The 19,236-nt window shown below is 34.1% G+C and overlaps 1 protein-coding gene across 18 annotated transcripts in view; it reads left to right on the top strand.

Annotated features, from left to right (window-relative positions):
• Positions 1 to 19,236, top strand: part of LOC129989335 (ankyrin-2-like) — a 284,123-nt gene that overhangs the window by 252,541 nt on the left and 12,346 nt on the right. For all 18 annotated transcript variants that reach the window (XM_056097811.1, XM_056097812.1, XM_056097809.1 and 15 more), the window contains 3 exons: positions 6,010 to 6,090; positions 8,825 to 13,321; positions 14,801 to 15,043. In XM_056097811.1, coding sequence (XP_055953786.1) covers positions 6,010 to 6,090; positions 8,825 to 13,321; positions 14,801 to 15,043 — 4,821 coding nt within the window. The remainder of the gene's footprint in view (positions 1 to 6,009; positions 6,091 to 8,824; positions 13,322 to 14,800; positions 15,044 to 19,236) is intronic.

Below are 19,236 nucleotides of genomic sequence, written 5' to 3'. Positions count from 1 at the left end.
GTTGTTTTCGTTTCTTACGTTCAAGCTTGTTTATCAGGAATGGTGAGGTTGCAATGAGAGGTGGCTTTAAAAAGTCAAAGTTCACAATTGTTTTGTGAACAAATTTCAGAACCTGACGAAGATCTTGATGATGAGGCTCTGTCACCGATAAAGTTTAAAGATCTCTGCTCAAAGAAAGTTTCGCCCACAAAATCTGTGTTCGAAACTAAAATTATGTTTACTCCCAAGTTGGCTACTAGTGGATCTTCCGAGAAGATTCTGTCTCTCCAAGAGTTGCCTCTCTCGCCAGTGAAAGAAGTTGCGGAGATTGAAACCAAAGAAATGTGCACTAGTCCTCGCTCTGAGAAACTAGAAACTGTGAAACCGAGCCAACTGATTTCAACTAGAAAAGGTTTCAGAACGAGAAAAAAGTTGAGTCCCATCCATGACGCACACAAGTTCGAACCAAAAGCCCCGTCCAGGGTGGATCGGGGCTTGAGCCCCATCGTAGTTTTCATTGCAGGACCTTCTGGGATTGAAAAAGAAGGGAACGATTATCTTGTTCAAACTTACGATGCCCCCTCTATGGAAGAGCCGGAGCCACAACCTGATAATTACGTCAGTAAAAGCACAGAAATGTCTCCCAACACTACATTCGGCTTAAAGAAAACCAAAGAAGCTGATGTCTCGAAGAACGATAAGCCTGTCATTCCAACGACCAAAGTTTCGGCAGGTACTCAGTCTTCGCCATCCGTTTCGAGTCCGTCAAAATCTAGTATAGAGGAAAAGAAGTCTATAATATCAGAGACGTCCCCGAAATCTATTATAATCGTTGAAAAATCATTAGAAGAAAATTTAATTAAAGTTGAAAAATCAACCAGTCCTTTTTCAGATATAATGCTTGATACTGGAATTGGCACTGAGTCACCTGTTACTGCAGACACTGCGAGTAGTCCATTTCTTCCCGATGTCCAGTCACCGTCCAGTGTGTCTTTCCAGTCTAGCACAGCGAATATGGTCAAGGAGCATTGTTCCACCCAAACCATACATGTCGAGATGCTCTCAGCCCATACTAGTCCAATTGACGGGCCATTCTCCCTCCAAGACTCCAATTTGTCTTTCTGTCCGACAGAGAGCAGTCTGAAGTCTGACTCACTCGATGACCTCAGTAAAACCTTAGGAACTCCAAGTTCTGATAATGTCGAACCTGAGGCTGTCCTTGAAATCATCCATTCCCAACAAGAATTCCACAGAGCTTCTGTCAAAGACTTCCTCCAGGAACATGTTTCGGAGGGAGGCGCCGCTTCCGAGACAGAAGATTTGCCTCATGAAGTGACCGAAGATGAAAGTAGCGCCCTGAATAAGATCTTAGTGATGGAATCTTTTAGAAATGTTTTTGCGACCGAGCCACCATTTTCGATTGTAAGTTCTAGAAAGTTATTGAGAAAAGACGCGGATAGAAAGAAGAAGAGGAAGATGGGTCCAGAGATTTTAGCAGAAGAGAGGCTCCTCACTCTTCACGATCAACTGCTTTCTGAAGAAAGTGCTTTAGAGAGTAGCACCGATTCCGGTGTGGACCTGAAGGAAACCACTCATTACAGTAACATTGCAGATAGTTTCGATGCTCCTTCTTCGAAGGATGATGTCGATGGACTATCTAAAATGGACAACGTCAGCGAGGATCTTGTTGGGATTGAAGGGAAGCTACCTGAAATCGAGAGTCAAATTTTGACTAAGACTTCTGAATATGATGAATCGGAAATGAACGCCATTTATGCACAAGACGTCCTCGAGCCTTCTGTCGAAACTACTTACATGAGTTCGGATGTTGTTGTGGGTAAATCTGATTTTGAAGTATACGGTGTTGATATTGTGGAAGAAATCTGTGTGAAAACAAACGCGATTATAAGCTCTGGAGGGGACAAGCTTAAAAGATCTGATAAAGTCATTTCGGGAGGAAGTTCAAGTGATATGAAATGTTCCACGACGACATCAGATTTTCTAGAAAAAGTTGAACAACAATTAGTTAATAAAACATCAGTTCAGACGTTTCTTTCACCTATTGCAGAAATAGATAGTATTTATGCTCAACAGATTTTTTCTTGTTTGCCGAAAGATGATTCCCCTCCGCATTCTTCTTTTGATCCGAAATCTCTGGTACTTGCTTCTGAACCAGTGAAAGAAGACACCATAATTCCCCGGACAGCAAGCTTTGAGTCCGCTGCACTAGAGACCGTCAGCAAACAAGAAACATGTAAGCACTCTGCTATTTTTAAAGAAGTTACTCGAATTGTAACATTACCCGGTGAGCCATTGACCCACTTCTCTTTGGACGGAGGCACCAAAGATCACGGCTTTCTAGAATTTAAATCGATTCCTACCAACTCTGCTGTTGAAGGTAAGAGATTATTATTGTAAAAGAAGTATAGATGTAGAAGAAAATATTGTAATTTAGATTAATTTTAGAAACTCAAGTAACAATTTTCGAGATTTCAAATGTGTGTGATTGAAAAGAAAGCTGGCACTCATAGGAAATGCATATGATGTAAAATACGGTTCAATCAAAGTTTAGAAGCACGTTTTTTGTATCAAAAACTTTTATTTTTCTTGTATTTTTTTGTATTACTCTTGAAAGGACCTGAAAGCGCCTTACAAGGTTTTTGAAACTATTTTTTAGCGTATACGAATATACATATTTTGTAGTTTTAAATATTATGAACGAGACTTATTATGTTACTTTCATATATATATTTAACAAATTAATAACTTGTAATAAGGCGAAAACTTCAGTGTTACGCATCATAAATTTGCAGTCATCAGAAAAAATTACATTGGTTTTTATTACTTGGTAATTTTTTATGCTACTGAGAATAGAAAATATATCGCAATGCAGGGAATTGGTTTTCCAAATAGTTTTATTTCTATAATCAGTCAACTGGGATCCTGCAGCAAGCTTCCTCATATCCAAATCAGAAATAGAAGAATTAAGTTATCATAATCATATTTATTTCCTGTATTATATTATATTTCTTATATACACACAGAAAAGAGCAAGTGCTAATTTAGTATAACAACAGATTTCAATCCCGGAAAAGTTGCTTGCATGGTATCTTCAATCATTTAGAATATATTGTCAGTAAATAACGCTGATCTCATTAATTTTTACACTTACATTGGAATTTTCTCTTATTGTTAGCAAAATAAAAAAAAAATTCTATTATTATAAGGATGATCCATGAGTTGTTATTCTAATTTTTTTTTTCATCATTAACGTTAAAAAAATTCTTAGTGTCGTTTCAAAATGAGATGTTAATTTAACTGTATTATGTCAATTAATCTTCAGTTAAATAGTACTAAAACAATTTGCTTATTTTAAATCGTGGAGAATTTTAACTAATCTTTTAGCTCATGCATATAAATAATTATTTTATCATATATATTTGATTAATTTGATCTGCTGTTTTCATGTTGATATTTTTTAATCATGATTAGTAAAAAATATGATAAGCTTTCATGCTTGCATATTATCTGTAAATTGCGATGCATATAGAGTTTCCAAATTAATTATTTGAATTACATTTACTCAGACATTTTACAAACTGTGCTATACAAATGAATTTTTGATTAAAATTAAAGCCTCGACTTTTGTGTCTAGCAACAATTTTTCCTTTTTCTTAATATTGTGAAATTTTTAGACTGTCATGCAAAATCGTTCAAAATGTCCTTCGCTTCTTATAGATTTGCCAAATTTGGCCTGATAAATATTAGGTAGAAGCTCCAATAGAAGAAAAAAAATGTAAGGATTTTAATTATTTTTGAATTAATTAGATAAGTAAAAAATTAAGAGTTTGTCTTCAATAACTACACACAAGAAAAATATTTTTGTAGCATTTTAAAATTCAAAAAATTAACTTTTCGTCGATACCAATTTTATTTCCGTGCTATCTTTTGCCTTGGTTCTATAAAAGTTTTTAATTTATTATGCAACGGCTGATACATTAGAATTTTAACATTGCTATTGAAATGCTCACTGGTCTGTTTAATTGTGAAATCGGTTTTCACACACATACACACACACACAAAAATCAGCTTAAAATTGCCAACTTAAACAATTTCATTTGATAGATTTACAATTCAAAAATATTTCATTTTCAAGATTTGCTAGCGTACTTATGGTCTATACTTAATTGAAGTATGTTGCATTTTGTAACACTTGGATATATTTTTTATGAATTTGTAAAATTGATTTTAAAATGCCGGTAGAATATTATTACATAAAAGTAGCTAAAATATACAATGCCTTATAACTTCATAATATTTTTTTTATTAATTTTATCAAGACCCAGAAGAAGTAAAAGTTAGGAATCGTTGAAAAAGCGCTCTTTCATTCAAATAATTTCAATTCAAATAATTTTCAATCAAATTTCATTGTATATTACTTTTCACATCATAATTTTTTCTTCCTTTTTAATTTCTTCGTCGTTTTAATCAATTTGCACACGACAGAAATATATTAAATTCAAAATTTACTCAACTGCTTTCTATATAGACCATAAGACATATATTGTACCTCGGTACACTGGTATAGTTTTATTTTAAAGAGATAAATCAAGTTTGAACAAATTTCTTTTCGTATTTTCAAAACTATATTTTTTGGGTCGATTTTACAAACATTTCATTTTCTGAAGCAACATTCGCAAGATCCTTAAGTAGTTGCGCGTACTGAATGAAGCGTGTTTGCTAGTTCGTCTGGCAAGATGTTAAAGTACTTTTTTTTATTTTATTATATAAATTCAAGTATGTTCATATATTATAACAATTTCGAAAGTTACAAATTTTAAAATTTATTGCGCATAAGAATGTTAGAATCTGTTTGTCGTCCCTACCGGATTCTTAGTTCTTCCGCTATACTTCTACTACCATTTCTCTAGAGAAAATCGCATTCGAATACACACTACCTCAAAATAATATCAATTGATAAGCAAACTAGAATACAAAATACAAATTTTCAATTATAAACAGTCAATGATTATGTAAATTATAAAAAATAAAAATGTAAATTAATTTAAGAACAATGTAACAGTCCATATAAAAGGAAAGTTTAGAGAGAAAAAACAACAACAGGCCAATGGAGTTTCCATTTTAAGTATAGTGATACTACTTCTAACATTTTTTTCATCGCAGTGTTATCCTTTAAAACAATGGAACGTTTTTTACGTTTTTTTTTTTTTTTTTTTTGACAAAATTGTATTTTTAAGAATATTTTCCCTGTGATCCATTCAGTTTTAGGGATGGAATTTCTGTGCCTCTTAAAAATTATGTTTTCTTTCCAAAATAAAAATTATCAAAACGATTGAAGGCATATATCGCATCTTTTTGTGAATCTACGCTTCGCTGCAGCCACGTTGGCTGCAATACTCTTCTTCAGAGGCCTCCAATACATTACATTCATCAGTCGTAAAATCGTCAATGGATGCAAGCATACTCTCTAATCCTTCCATTTTATCTCTAAGAGAATGAAATAATTTGGATGAACTTATTAAATGAAATATTTCAAAGCAAATTTTACAGAGCTTAAATGAGAAACATCGAATAGATGCTAGGATTGCCAAACGTTTAGCAATAACTGAAAAAGAAAAAAGAAATTAATTGTAAATTATTTGTGGGAAATTTTTTTAATCCGTCTTTTGTAAACATTAAAAGATCGACGTCATTTCTGATCTAATGAAGGGGAGGACGAAATAGAAGTGCTTGGGGACAGACGGGCTTGCACACCTTATACGCATGCTACCAAGATATAATTTTTTTTTTATTAAAAATCCTGTTTCTTGATCGGTTTTCCGAAAAATTATCTTAATTAGTGGATTCTCCAAGGTTTCATTCCTATATGACATTATTCGTTGAAACTCAGTAATTTTTCTGTTACATCTCTGCAAATGACTTGTGAATCATTTTCAAAAACATCATTTTATGCAAGTTGATATTCCGTTTTCCTTGAATATGACTGATTCCGCCCTGTTTTTTCTCAAGAAACTCCACACGCCACCCAGGTGATTCAGACCACCACCGTCATGACTGTTTGTTCCCCCGACTTGCAGCCAGTGGACGAAGGTCAGTACATGAATTTTTTACTTTTTTTCATTGTTGGACATTCATTTCGAAGAATGATATTTTTTCATTTGGCACATGCTGCATCGCAATATCTATTAATTAACATTTAACTGCCTCAACTGATAGCCTATTTCAAGGGTTATAATGCTCTATCGTAGTGTTTCTCGATCATTTTTGTTTTAGATTTACCACTTAACTGCTGAAGAAATCTTAGCTATTTTCCCCCACGAGATTAATCATACGGTGAGTTCGGCGAAAAGCAATTTTGCAGGAGACCCGGCAGGTTAAGTTTAACTTATGGAAGAATTATCTGAACCATCTGATGCATTTCAACCTAAAAATGACGTAAATAATTATCCAATTCATTAGCAGACATACTCTTGAATAAAATTCTACTATGTGCTTGTTAGCCGACGCACCACGGGACACAAAACAAAGATTCTAACTATGGGTGACAGTTAGAGATATTTATTCACATCGTTAAGAGTTTTTCTGCAGTGGGTTCGAGTTCCTCCTAAATCGATTTTCAACACCTTCAGTGCGTTTGAATCATGACCTCAAAGTCACTGGTGACGGAGAGTTCCATTTCAGGAAAATTCACTCTTGCACTTAGGCATTTACAGAAATACCCTTTCCATAGTTCCAAGGCTGTGCATGCCTCTGTGTCAAGAGTGAATTTATCGCTTTCCAAAGCAGTTACATAACTATACATTTATTTATTAGTAATTGCAACGAAATACATTTCTCTTGTAAAAACATGTATTCTGTGTTTTTATAAAAAGGAAATCTCTGTAATCACACAAAACTCCACGAACTGTGCATGTACATATACCGGAATAATGAAGGGGTAATGTTGACTAAAAAATAATAAAAGAAACAAAAAAAATTTTGAATCAGTAAAACTGATATTTTGTAAAAGAATGCAAAGATTGTAATGCCTGTGCATGTATATACATCGGAGCAGTTAAAGGGTTAATATTGACTAAAAAATAATAAAAGAAACATAACTGAATTTTGGATCAGTGAAACTGATGTTTTGTAAACGAATGCAAATATTGCTTGATGGAATCGACATTGAGGTTCCGTAAGATTTTCGAAGAATGCATCCATTTTCGCATTCCGAATTTACTCGAAGTTGAGAAAAAGAAAAGTATTAGAATCTTCAAATAATTCAACTTCGAATGTTGCTGAATCTACCAGTTTCAGACGATTCCAAGTCTGAAAAAAAACCTTTGAAATCGTCTATCCATCTGTAAACACGATAATTCAAAAATGCGCATTGCTAAAAGGATGAAATACTATATTAAATCTTAACCCCGAAATTGGATATTTTTGTCTAATTTTGCATTAAAATCAACAAATGAATAGATTGCTGGTTTATTTGTCAATGAAATATCTCAAAAGCATACATGCAGAATTAAGGAAATTTGCTACCTTTTCTAGTAGATTTATATTAAATTGTAGATGCACACAACAGGGAGAGCTTCGAAATGCATATTCGGTTCTCTCTTAATATATTACAAAGCAAATATGCTGTATTATTTAAATATAAGATACAGTCGAAAGTGGGATACGCCTGTAATAAAGGAGTTCCTTGAACTCTGTATTTTAGTATTTTCTAGTGGTTTGTAAAATATTCCTTTTATTTCACTTAATATGAATATTATATCCGATTATTTTCCTGCAGTTCTACCTACTTTATGACACAGAAGAGATTACTCTAAACATCAATAGTTGAAAATTACTGCTGACTTCATTTCAGAAAAATATGCTTAAACTTCTATAATTCATAGGAAATATTCTTTTCAAATGTTAAATGTTTTGATCATTAATGGTCGCATGGATACGCAGTCAAATGTCGCCAATGGCCAACAATATTTTTGAAGAATTAACTTAAAAACTTATATGTAAATTCACCAAATAATTCAACACGCGGGGACGTAAACATAAAAAACTACGGTAGCATCACACATGCGTTAGCGGACGCTTACAGTTGTTCCGGTTATCACACACATGTGAGAGCGGCAATTAAAGTGTTAATAAAAACGGTTGTCCTTATTTCAGAATAATACAGATAAAGAAATGCCTAGTTCATTTTATTTTATACCACTTAGATAACTGTATTGAAATGTCTCTAGTTTCAATTGTCAGGGCCGGATTATCAAATAGACTATGGACATATTTGCCTATCGGCTCCTCAGCTGTGAAGAGGTATAGAGGATAATCTAATTTAATCTAATACATTAGATTAAAGAACACGAACTCTAACTTATTCATATTAAAATCAAATGTGATTTAAATTTCAGAAAATTATTCTGAGCATTTCTGTTACTGATAAGTTTGATCCTATTTTGTTTTTCGAAATCGGCTGAGTGTCTCTCAAATGTAGAACTTTCAAACTGCATAATAGAATATCTAGATTGTGCTTATAGATTTCTCATTTTTTAAAACATTTCATTTAAAATTACTATACAATTTAAAATTTAAGCTTTTAGCAAAATATTGTTCCAATTTTCTTGAAGATGAATGCTTTATTATTTCAGATTATCATAATTTTTTTAATTTAAACACTTACTTAGAGATGAATAATAATCATTAAAAAAATTGGTTTTGGAAGTTGGTTATGGGGAGGAGGGAGGGAACCTTGTTGATTCCCTTATAGTCTTTTAATCCGGCCCTGACGATTGTTCCCTCCCTTTCCTGAAATTGGTGTGTATAAATGGTTGCCTTCCAGCTGCTGGCTTGTTAACCGAATCGGCGGGATCTCCCCACTCACCTGAATTGAGCTTCGCCGAAAAAAGAGACTTTTTCCAGAAACTGTCTCTCTCCTCATCTTCCAACGCCACCCCCACGCACACGCTGAAAGCCAGTGCCGATGAAAAGATCGAGACTCTGACAGCTGACGAAGTCTTCGCCCCGGACAGTCCAGAGGAACAACTTAGCTTCAAGGAGTGCTTGAAATTCTTCGAGAAATCTGCCGAAGACAACGCTCCGAAACCTGAGATCAAAGATATCAAGAAGGAAGTGTGGACTGTGGTGGGAGATGGAACCGAAGATCAGAGACTCGATTCCATGTCCGATATCTCCGACATCGAGAGAGAAAGAGAAATGGAAGTTGTGGAAATCGTCGAAAAGAGAAGAAGCACCGTCAGTATCGACGAGCAGGTTTCGCTACCTCTTCATGAAAATAAAGAGGTTTCGGAAACCATTTTTGATTCCACTAAAGACGCAAAAGTTGAAGTTGTAGTCAAAACGTTTGTACCAGGCTCTGAAATGCTTGAAATTTGTTCTGTCGAAAATATACCACAACCTGGGGAGGAAACTCTTTTGAAAGAGACTATCATCGAAACTCGCGTACTAAATGAAGTGAAAAAAGTAACTGAAATTCCCGTTGAAGAATCTGGATCTAAACCAATTCCAGATTCGGCGGAAGGCATGTCTGAAACCGTCGCTGCCATGCCTAGTACCAGTGACGACGGCACACTCCCTAGCAATGAAGAATTCATCAATAAAACTTTCAAGACATTCACAGAAACTTCATTTGAAGTGTCGAGAGCTACCATTGGGGCTTTCAAGAAAGATGTCATCGAGAAGGCAGATAATAAATGGCAGAGGGAATCTCCCGACAACATAAGCATCGTGAAGGACAAGATGGAACCCAGTCTAGGTAAAAGTGAAATATTTATTTGTACTGAAGAGACTTTAGATAATGTAAAAAAAATTCTCTCGGCAGCAGATGCAGAATCAAATGTAGTAGTACATGAAAATGAACCGAGCACTTCAGCTGCGGTCGATCAGTGTGAAGTAAGCATCGAAAAAGTAATTTATGTTCAAAAAGCAGAGAGTGAATTTGCTGAAAGTGAATCAAAACAGATAAAAGATATTGTCGATTCGATCACAACTACGACTCGCGATTTTTCAGAAATTAAACCGAAAGTAATCGAATTATCTGAAGAAGAAATCCGAGCTGTTGAGAAGTCAATCGCAGAATCATCTGTAGATATTAAGTCGAAAGTAGTTCAATTGACTGAAGAGGAAATCCGGGCTGTCGAAGAATCGATTGAAAAGGATTCAGGGGATTTTTCCGGAGTTAAATCAGAAATAATTGAATTGTCCGAGAAGAAACTACAAGCTGTAGAGGACTCAGTTGAAAAAACATCTGAGGAATTTGCCAAAATGAAATCAAAGGTGACTCACCGGACTGAAAAGGAAATTCGGGATTCTCAGGAGTCTGATGCAAAAGCGAGTGACGACGTCATAGACGTGAAATTTAAAGTTATGGACGATTCTGATGAACCACTTCGAGATGTTGTAGAAGATGCTGATAAGTTTGAAGAAACTGCACTGAAGCTTAGTGAAGAATCTGAAAAAGAAATTAAAACTGTCGAAAAATCCGTTGGCAAGTTAAGCACTGATTTTACAGAATTGAAAACTCAATTTATTGAAGAGTCCTTAAGGCATAGTGCAGATGTCAAAGACTCAGTTGAAAGAACGAGCGATTATTCGGAAATCAAATCGGAAATTATTGAACGATTCGAAAAGCACGTGAAAGATATTGAAGATATAACCGCTGCTGAAGAATTCACAGAAATAAAATCGGAATTTCTCGAACAGTCAGAAACGTATGACAAAGATGTGAATGAATCTATTGAAAAATCTTCGAGCACTTTCGCAGAAATCAAATCCAAAATTGATGAGAAATCCGAAAAGCATGTAAAAGAATCAGTTGAAAAACCGATTAGTGATTTCTCAGAAATCAAATCAAAAATTGTCAAAAAGACTGAGGGGCTTGCAGACGATGATGAAGAATCGCTTGGAAAGAGAAGTTATAAGTTCGTGGAAGTAAAATCCAAAATGGAAGAACAGTCTGAGAAGTACGTGAAAACAGCAGAAGAATCTGCTGAAAAATTAACAAGTGATTTTACAGAAATCAAATCCAAATTCGTCGAACAGCCTGAGAATACTATCGAAGATGTTGAAGAATCTATTGAAAAAATCGAAATTGATTTCCCAGAAATTAAATCAAAAATTTCCAAACTATCTAAGGAACATATGAATGTGGAAGAATCGATTAAAAAGACAAGTAATGATTTTTCCGAAATCGAATCCAAAATTGTTGATCAGTCTGAAAATCTTATAGAAAAAGTAGGAAAATCAGTTGAAGAAATGAGTGTTGATTGTTCGGAACTTATTTCAAGATTAACTGAACGATCCGAAAAGCACATGGAACTTTTCGAGAAAGTTTCTAGGGAGGCCACTGATTTGAAAACTGAATCAACTGAAAAATCAGAGAAAAAAATCGAAATTGTTACAGAACCAGTAGAAAAAATGACTAACGATTTTACGAAAGTTAAATCAGAATTGATTAAAGAATCTGTAGAAAAAATCGAAAGACTGGAAGTGACACATGAAGAAAAAAGTGATTTCTCAGAAATTAAATCAAAATTAATTGATAAATCTGATGAAGCCATAAAAGACGCCGAGCAGATAAAATTTCATGATAAGGATATTAAAGCTGATTCTGTTATTGAAATCTCTCCTGAAAGTAGTGTGATTTCGGAAAAGATTGAACAAGGTGAAGAAAACTTTGAAAGCACTTTCCAGAAAGCAACGAAATCATTAAAAACCGACAAAAAAGAAAGTAATATTTTCGAAAAAGTTACTGAAAAAGAGTCTGCCGTTGAAGTTCCATCAGAAATTGGCGATCAAATGATTCCTTGTGAAGTGTCCACTTCTGAGGTGTCAGTTAAGGAAATTTTTTCTGAGCAGACGGAAGTAAGTATCGGCGCTGATCGTTCCAAATCATCAATAAGTCGTCCTGGGCAGATTGAATTTCAGTTAGCGACAACACTGGATGATCGAAATGCTGAACAAGAACATGAAAAAGATATCGAAATTTTGAAAGCAAAAATTCAAAAAGAACGAGAAATGGGTTTGCAATTTGATGAAAATATTGCTCAATCAGTTGGAAGTACTGAAGAGAAATCCGACTCTTGCTTTAGTTCTTTGAAAGACCAATCAGTTGAAATAGAATTTTTGCCTGTATTAGAAGTGTCTGAGGATATCATGAAGGTTTCTGTTGATAGAACGGGGCACGAGGCTCTGGGAACACCGTGTTCTTTTCACAAAGAAATGGACTTGGAAGACAAGAATTTAGAATCGGAGGGAAATTTAGAAGACGTAGAAAGAGAAAAAATCATAAGCGAGTTCAGAATGGAAAAAGAATCGCCTTCTGCTGCCGGACCTAGCAGTGTTGAAAAAGCAGAATACGAAGAAGTAGAGAAAAAGGAAGAAGCCACTTTAGAAGAAATGATTTACAAAAAATCCCGTCTTTGTGAAAAATCTTCCAAAGAAATGGTACAATCTGTCGAAGTAACTCAGTTTACCGAACATTCTACTGAGATTTACAATGTATCATCTGAGAAGCTGATAGAAAAATTTTCTTCCAAAAAGATTCACATCGAAAGTTCTGCTGATGGTAAAGATAAAGCGCCTCACAAACTGGACAAGTTCCTCGATTCTGTAACTCAACAAGTCCTCCTTCCTTCCGATGTCACTCCCGTTCATAAACGAACCGAGGAATGGCTGGATCAGAGTGGCGAAATGATGCTTCGAGAAGTGGAGCCCTTAGATAGTGCAGAAAACGGACTTTTCGAAGACCGACCTCCAACTTTAGAAGATGAGGCACATAAGAGAAGCTCTCCAACGGCCGAATCCTTTGATGACAAGGCCAGAATGGAACAATGCGATACGGACGTGATGATGCAGTTGCTGGATTTTGTGTCTCGGAATGACATCGAGTTGTCTGAGGTTCGCACTGAAGATGAGGCACCGGACATTGAGGAGGATGTCTCTCCTACAGCCGAAGAAGAAATATGCAGTCGTGTCTCCTGCGATGAACTGAAGATTGACGAGAAGATTTCTGCAAAAGAAAAATCTCCTGAATGCTTGAAAGTCATTGAATCGGAAAATCTATTGCTGTCCCCTCAGCGATCCTCCTTCGATTCGGTGACAAGTCCATCGAGGAGGGACGCTCCGTCGGAGAATGTTGAGACTGTGCTTGACCTAAGACTGAACGGCCGCGTGCATCCACAGTCTTCTTTGGAAGTGGAGGTTGGCAGCCATGACAGCGAAGAATACCTTGAGAAGGAAGTCCTTCCTCTATCTTTTGTGGAGGAGGAGAGCTTAGCCCAATCGGATATTAAAATTGGAAAGATGAGTCAAGCCGAAGGTACAGCACAGTACTTTTGTTATCCTACCTGCCAGTCCGCTGCTTCTTTTGCGTTTTGGTTCCGCCCGTTTTCCATTTCGTTGCATTTTGTTTATTGTTTGCATCTTATATGGATTTTTAAAGACCAAATGCAAATTATTGCATAGCTTCTTACTATCTTATAACTGAATCGGTTTTTTTTTCCTATAATTTCTTTTATCATCTTTGCAGCTTGTCAGTGTTAGAATGTATGTCATATGTATGAATGTTCTAAATTTAATACCTTAAAAGTAGAAAGAAAATCAGATATGACAAAATCAATATGATGGTTTTTTATATGCTTTGGCTGTAATGTTTTATGATTTATTTATTTATTTTACTTTTGGCTACTATGTTTCTTTCCAGCATTTTAGAACTTTAAAAATTTGATATCATTATAAAAATAATAATGAGATTATTTTCAGTATTTATTTTTTAGTCACAGTATGTTTTTTCAGTGTATCCTTATTTTGTCAGACAAGTATAGTTATTTTTTAGCATTAGAGTGCCTCTTATATTCTTTCTTTCTCTTTGAACATTAAACACAGCATTATCTACTCATTTTGAAAAATTTTAGAATCCTAAAACTCTGCCTCCTGAAAAGTATTCAAAACATTTGGACAGAACAGTGGTTTCAAATATATGAATAAGCTCGTTATTACTTACATCTAATTGAGTAGAACTTCAAAAATAGGTATAAGTTTCTTTTTATAAAAAGTTCACCCAAAATAACGTACTATGCGAAACATCTTTTCCCAAAAATCCCTGCCTAAATAGTGGAATATTCGTAATTTTCAAGTAACTTAATTTAATATGTTAATGCATCATTTAAAAAAAAGCAGTCCTTCTAACTGATGCTAATAATTTATATAATAGGAAATACTATAATCTATTGCAAATACAGTGCGAATCAGAATGCATGGACAAAACTTTAAGGGCCATTGGAGTACATTATAACAGATATATTTCGTATTTGAATACACAAAACTCTAACACTAGAAGACGGTATGAAAATAAACATATACTGAATAACGAAAAAAAATTTCTTAACAGCAGTTTTTACAATAATATCCCCTAACTGCTTCCACCATCCATAGTTCATGTTTAGCAACGCCAGTAGGTTAAAGTTTCAAAGATGTCTCGTAAGTTCAACGGAAACGGACTTCCACGCATTCCGTCGATGTTCGCAATAGATTATAGTTATCGCTAGTGACAGTTCTAAGTAATAATAGCTGTAAAAAAGAGAAAAGAAAAAGAAACAATGTATGCTTTTTATTCGCAACCACTTCTCGCATTTGTACCTCAACAGATCACTTTTGCTTCTCACATTAACAACAGTTGTTAAATCACCTCTTAAAAAATGTTGTCCATGAGTCCCTTAAAAAATCTCCATGTCTGCTCTCAAATCACTATCAGACAGCTGTTTTTTATTAATTGTTGTTCCATAATCGCTTCTTTCAGTAACAGAAGGCAAAGTGACTGCTGCAGAGGACAAGGACAAGGCAACGGCAGATGAAAGAGAGGCGGAGCTTTTACTCGAAGATTCGGTTGTAAAGCAGTTCCAGCAAGAGGGCGCTCCTGTGGTTGATTCCCAAGAAGTTGTCAAGGTTGCTTCCAGTTCTGAAACGCCTGTCGAATCTTTACATATCTCTGCATTCCGCGAAGAGAAACAACCTGAGGGTAAAACAGATGAGACTGCAACAGGTAGAACTTTTATATACCGCTATTAACGCATTGTAATAAAAATTTCATTTAAATTACATATTTGGAAAAATTTACTGTTTTTATGATCTTGAATACAAAGTTTTATAGATAGACTCAAAACTTAAATACTAAGTTTTTATTCGATCTCCAAATTTTTATGAATATCCATGTTTTATAACTCCCCGACCAAAAGCACTTTTGAAGTTATATCTATCTGTCTCTTTGACATTATGACAGTGTAAAAATGCAAGGAGCTAGTCGGATGAAATTCGGAATACGTAACGTTCTACTAAATTTTTAATGTAGTCCATCGGAGGGAAATTTCTCTGTTCTTGTCGATGGGGCGTTATAAATTAGTTAAGAGAGATTATAAAAAAATGCAAAAAAATCAATGAGAATGAAATTTATCTAGCATATGATTTTTTTTATAAGAATTCGTTAAATGGTTAATCTATCTGTCTGTCTGTTCATCTGCATCTGAACAGCAATGACTTTGAAAGTGAAATGAGTATGTAATCTTATTCACAAAACAGGTACTGAGTTCACTTGATCAAATAAAGTATAAATAAAGTTTGTACTCAACTGTCAATTCAAGTTTCAGCGCAAAACATATTGAATTTGTAAGCAAGAAGATTTGGGAAGGAGAGCAATTCCTCAGCTTTTGTGGGGTTTTTTTTCCTCGCTTGCTAATGAAATTGCATTGCTTCCGAGGATTTGTTTTGATGTGGAATTTCAGATTTATACATAACTGATTGCTCTACAATATTAGAATCAATGCATCATGTTATCTCTTATTGTTCCAAGAATAAGGAAACTCATTTTAATTATTGATGTGATTTGTGATTAATTGGATTTTTTAAATCTAATATTTTGCCTGCTGTTAAAAATAAATAAATTTATGACAAATTATTTGATTATTCTGGTTACAAATTTTCCAAAAGTCTCTTTAATAATAAATTCAGTTTGTTAAGAAAAAAAATCATAAAATATCGTTTTATTGAAGAGTGCAGAGGATTATTTCTTTCAAATACTATTTTCAAGTGTTATCTGCGTTATGTGCCCTCGGTCCAAGTTTAGATTAATGCACAAAATGTTCCCATTTAGTAGCAGAAACATGCACAAAACAAATGAGTTCAGTGAAAATCGGTCTAAATCTAAACTCACTAAGAATTAAGTTATGATGTTTATCAGATTCACTCTGCAACAGAACTCAACATCTAAAATTAATTTGCTCTTCTCTAACTACATTCAAGCTTATTAGTAGAATTTGTCATTTTTTTCGTTCAGTTTTCAAACAATAAAAGTATCCACTTTTTATTTCAAAGCAAATAATGAAATTTAAAATTAGAAAATTCAGCATTGTATAGAAACAGACAAAACAGAAAAGCTCACTCAACTTATATATCGAGCTCGATAGTACAATCAAGTTTCTCTTAAGTTGATTGTTGACGGAAATTGACTATTTCTAATCAGACTGAATTTTTCCACATTTGATTCGCGTTAAATTTACATCAACGTTTTAATACACTATTATATTCAAATGAGTCGAAACCGTCTTAGTTTATAGAAAAACTCCTTCACTGAATAGACATTAATGTTTTAATTGAACATAGTGCGAGTAGCATTAAAGAAACTATCGTACTTGTAAATAAATTTGTATGAGAAAAGAGAAAATCAAATCAAATAAGGGATCTGTTTTAATTGACAAGTTGAAATCGAATTCTTCCAAAATGATTTTTTTTTCTTTCTTAAATTAAGGGTATAGATTGTAGGAAGGGTATGGATCTTATTAGGAGGGGGAGAGCACGGTCTGTCGTGCTCTTCCTCCCCTTCAATAATTTTATACATATACAGTGCAATATGGGTCGTGCTACTTTGTTAATTTAAGCCAAAATTCTTTCGCCGAAGGAAAAATAAGTATGTTATTATTGACGATTTATCTGAGGTTATCTAGCACTTTAAGATTTCATGTAAAGATTGACCGATTTTTGAATCTACTCGTGAAATTTTTTTTCATTAACCTATTTGTTCTCATAATGAAAATTTATAAAATATTTCTACGCCATTCTTCTTTCTACATAATATGTTTTTCATTCTATGCATCTTTTTTAAGTAAGAACTACTTCAAATGATACTTCATTGAGCCAGATTATTTTTGCACGAAATTTTGAAAATATGGCAATGCATATTTATATACACAGGTAAAATAATGTAAGCATTCTAAGTAAAGAAGCTCTTTTAGGAATCTTAAGAGTATTGGTATAATATTTCAATTAAAAACTGATTTCAATTTTTTTTTCTAACTCTTTACAGAGACCTGAAATGTAGGGGCCTTGTTATCATTATTTTTCAATTTGAAAACAATTCCTAAATTTTTAAAATAAAGGCATTTTTATTCCATTACAGTTTTTCTGAATTGATATTTCTATAGCGGTGATAGCTACGAAGGAGAAAAATTTTATAAAAAAAAGCATTTATTATTACTTTCTCATTAATGCAGTTTAGAAATATATATAAAAAATATATATTTAGAGCATAAAAAATTGGATTTTGACATTTAGATAAATTTCTGTGTTTCACACTTCCCAGAGTCCAGAAAAATACATTAGGAATTGCTTCTCTTTAAATATGATAACTTATAAATGCAGAATTGGTGCAATTTGTTACTTAGGGTTATTCATATTGAATAGGACAAAGGCAAAACATGCCTATGGACGCTGCATTTAATTTATTTTGATAAATCACATTTGTTATGAGACTACAATTATCAAAGTTTCTATAGCTATTATATAGGTGCCCCTCTGGTGACACGGCTAATATCTATGCAGTATTCCTGCCACACTCATTTCTGAGTGTGGCACTGAGGTTTCTGAGTGTACCTCCCAATACATCAATTAACACACGCCACACCGCTGTTTGCAGCACATTCAGTTTTGCACTCGCAAGATGAATTGATTTTTCGAGATTTCGGGAAAACATTTCATGAGTTGTTCAACCATTTTGGTTTTGGCGGATGTTCCGATGTTTTGGTGTATTCCAAAACGTTTTCTTCTGCAGGGATGATGCCATCTTGATAATGACGACGGTGAACGTTTTCTGCTGTCGGCGATTTTATGATTGGAAAAATTTTCACTTTTGCCTGATAAAACGCGCACAACTGTAATTTCAGACTAAATTTGTTTCATTTAAATAAATCAATTACAGAATTTCTACTATGGTATTCTTTTTGTCCCATTCAGTATGAATCCTCCTCTACTGCCATTGTATATTATTATAATTTTTTCATCTGTAAACTGTAGATTAAAATAGCTTTCGACGAATTCCGTTTGTGGGAGTCTGTCTGCCTATTGAAAAAGACACTATAACTTAAAAACACAAAGGTACAGGATGATAAAATATCCGATTATATTTTCAGAATTGACAATCCCCCCCACCCTTTTTTTTTCCAAATTTTGCACCATATCCATCAAAGAATTTGTCGTTTGTATATTCATATACATCAGAACGCAGTAACTCAAAACAAGGATAATTAAATTTTTTATGTGGTCTTATCACCAAAATTCTATAAAATTTTGAACTTAATTGGTCGAAAGGAAATCAAGTAAACTTTTCTTAGTGAAACAACGACGTGTTATAGCGTGTAAAAGAACGAAAAGAAAACACTTCTACTATTTTTAAATGAATTGCAGCCATTTTCATTATTTCTTGTGCCTACCAATAATATGAACTTTTTGCATCCAAATAAACAAATTCAAGTGCATTTTGTTATAACTTAAACCAGTGGCACAGCGAGGATGAGTGAGTTCAGGAACTTTTTCCGCCTTCATATGTTATCATGAATTTATTAACTGTGAATGATGACTCGAAAATGGTTTTATTTTTCGGCTTCTTTATTGTGATTATCTTTCAAAAATGACATAAACACTCCAATGTTTTGTCTCAAAAGTGCCTCTGAAGGTCGCACCTGGAGCATCCGTATTCATCTTGTTTCCCTCCCCATCCCGCGCCACTGAATAAAGTTGGAAGTCCCAAAGATGGACGACTATAGATTAATCGTTCATCTTCGTTATTTCTTTCTGACAGTTTTATTTTTGTGCTGACATCTAAAAAATTTATCCTTCTAACGTTTTCCTCCAAGCTAAAATTGTCTCTGTTGTAAACAGAAAAAATAATAATAAGTGTGCTTATCAGTG

This window comes from Argiope bruennichi, chromosome 10 (genome assembly GCF_947563725.1).
Source record: "Argiope bruennichi chromosome 10, qqArgBrue1.1, whole genome shotgun sequence".
In the NCBI taxonomy this organism is placed as follows: Eukaryota; Metazoa; Arthropoda; class Arachnida; order Araneae; family Araneidae; genus Argiope; species Argiope bruennichi.
The sequence above is the reverse complement of the archived record's forward strand: the minus strand, read 5'-3'. Positions and strand labels throughout refer to the sequence as shown.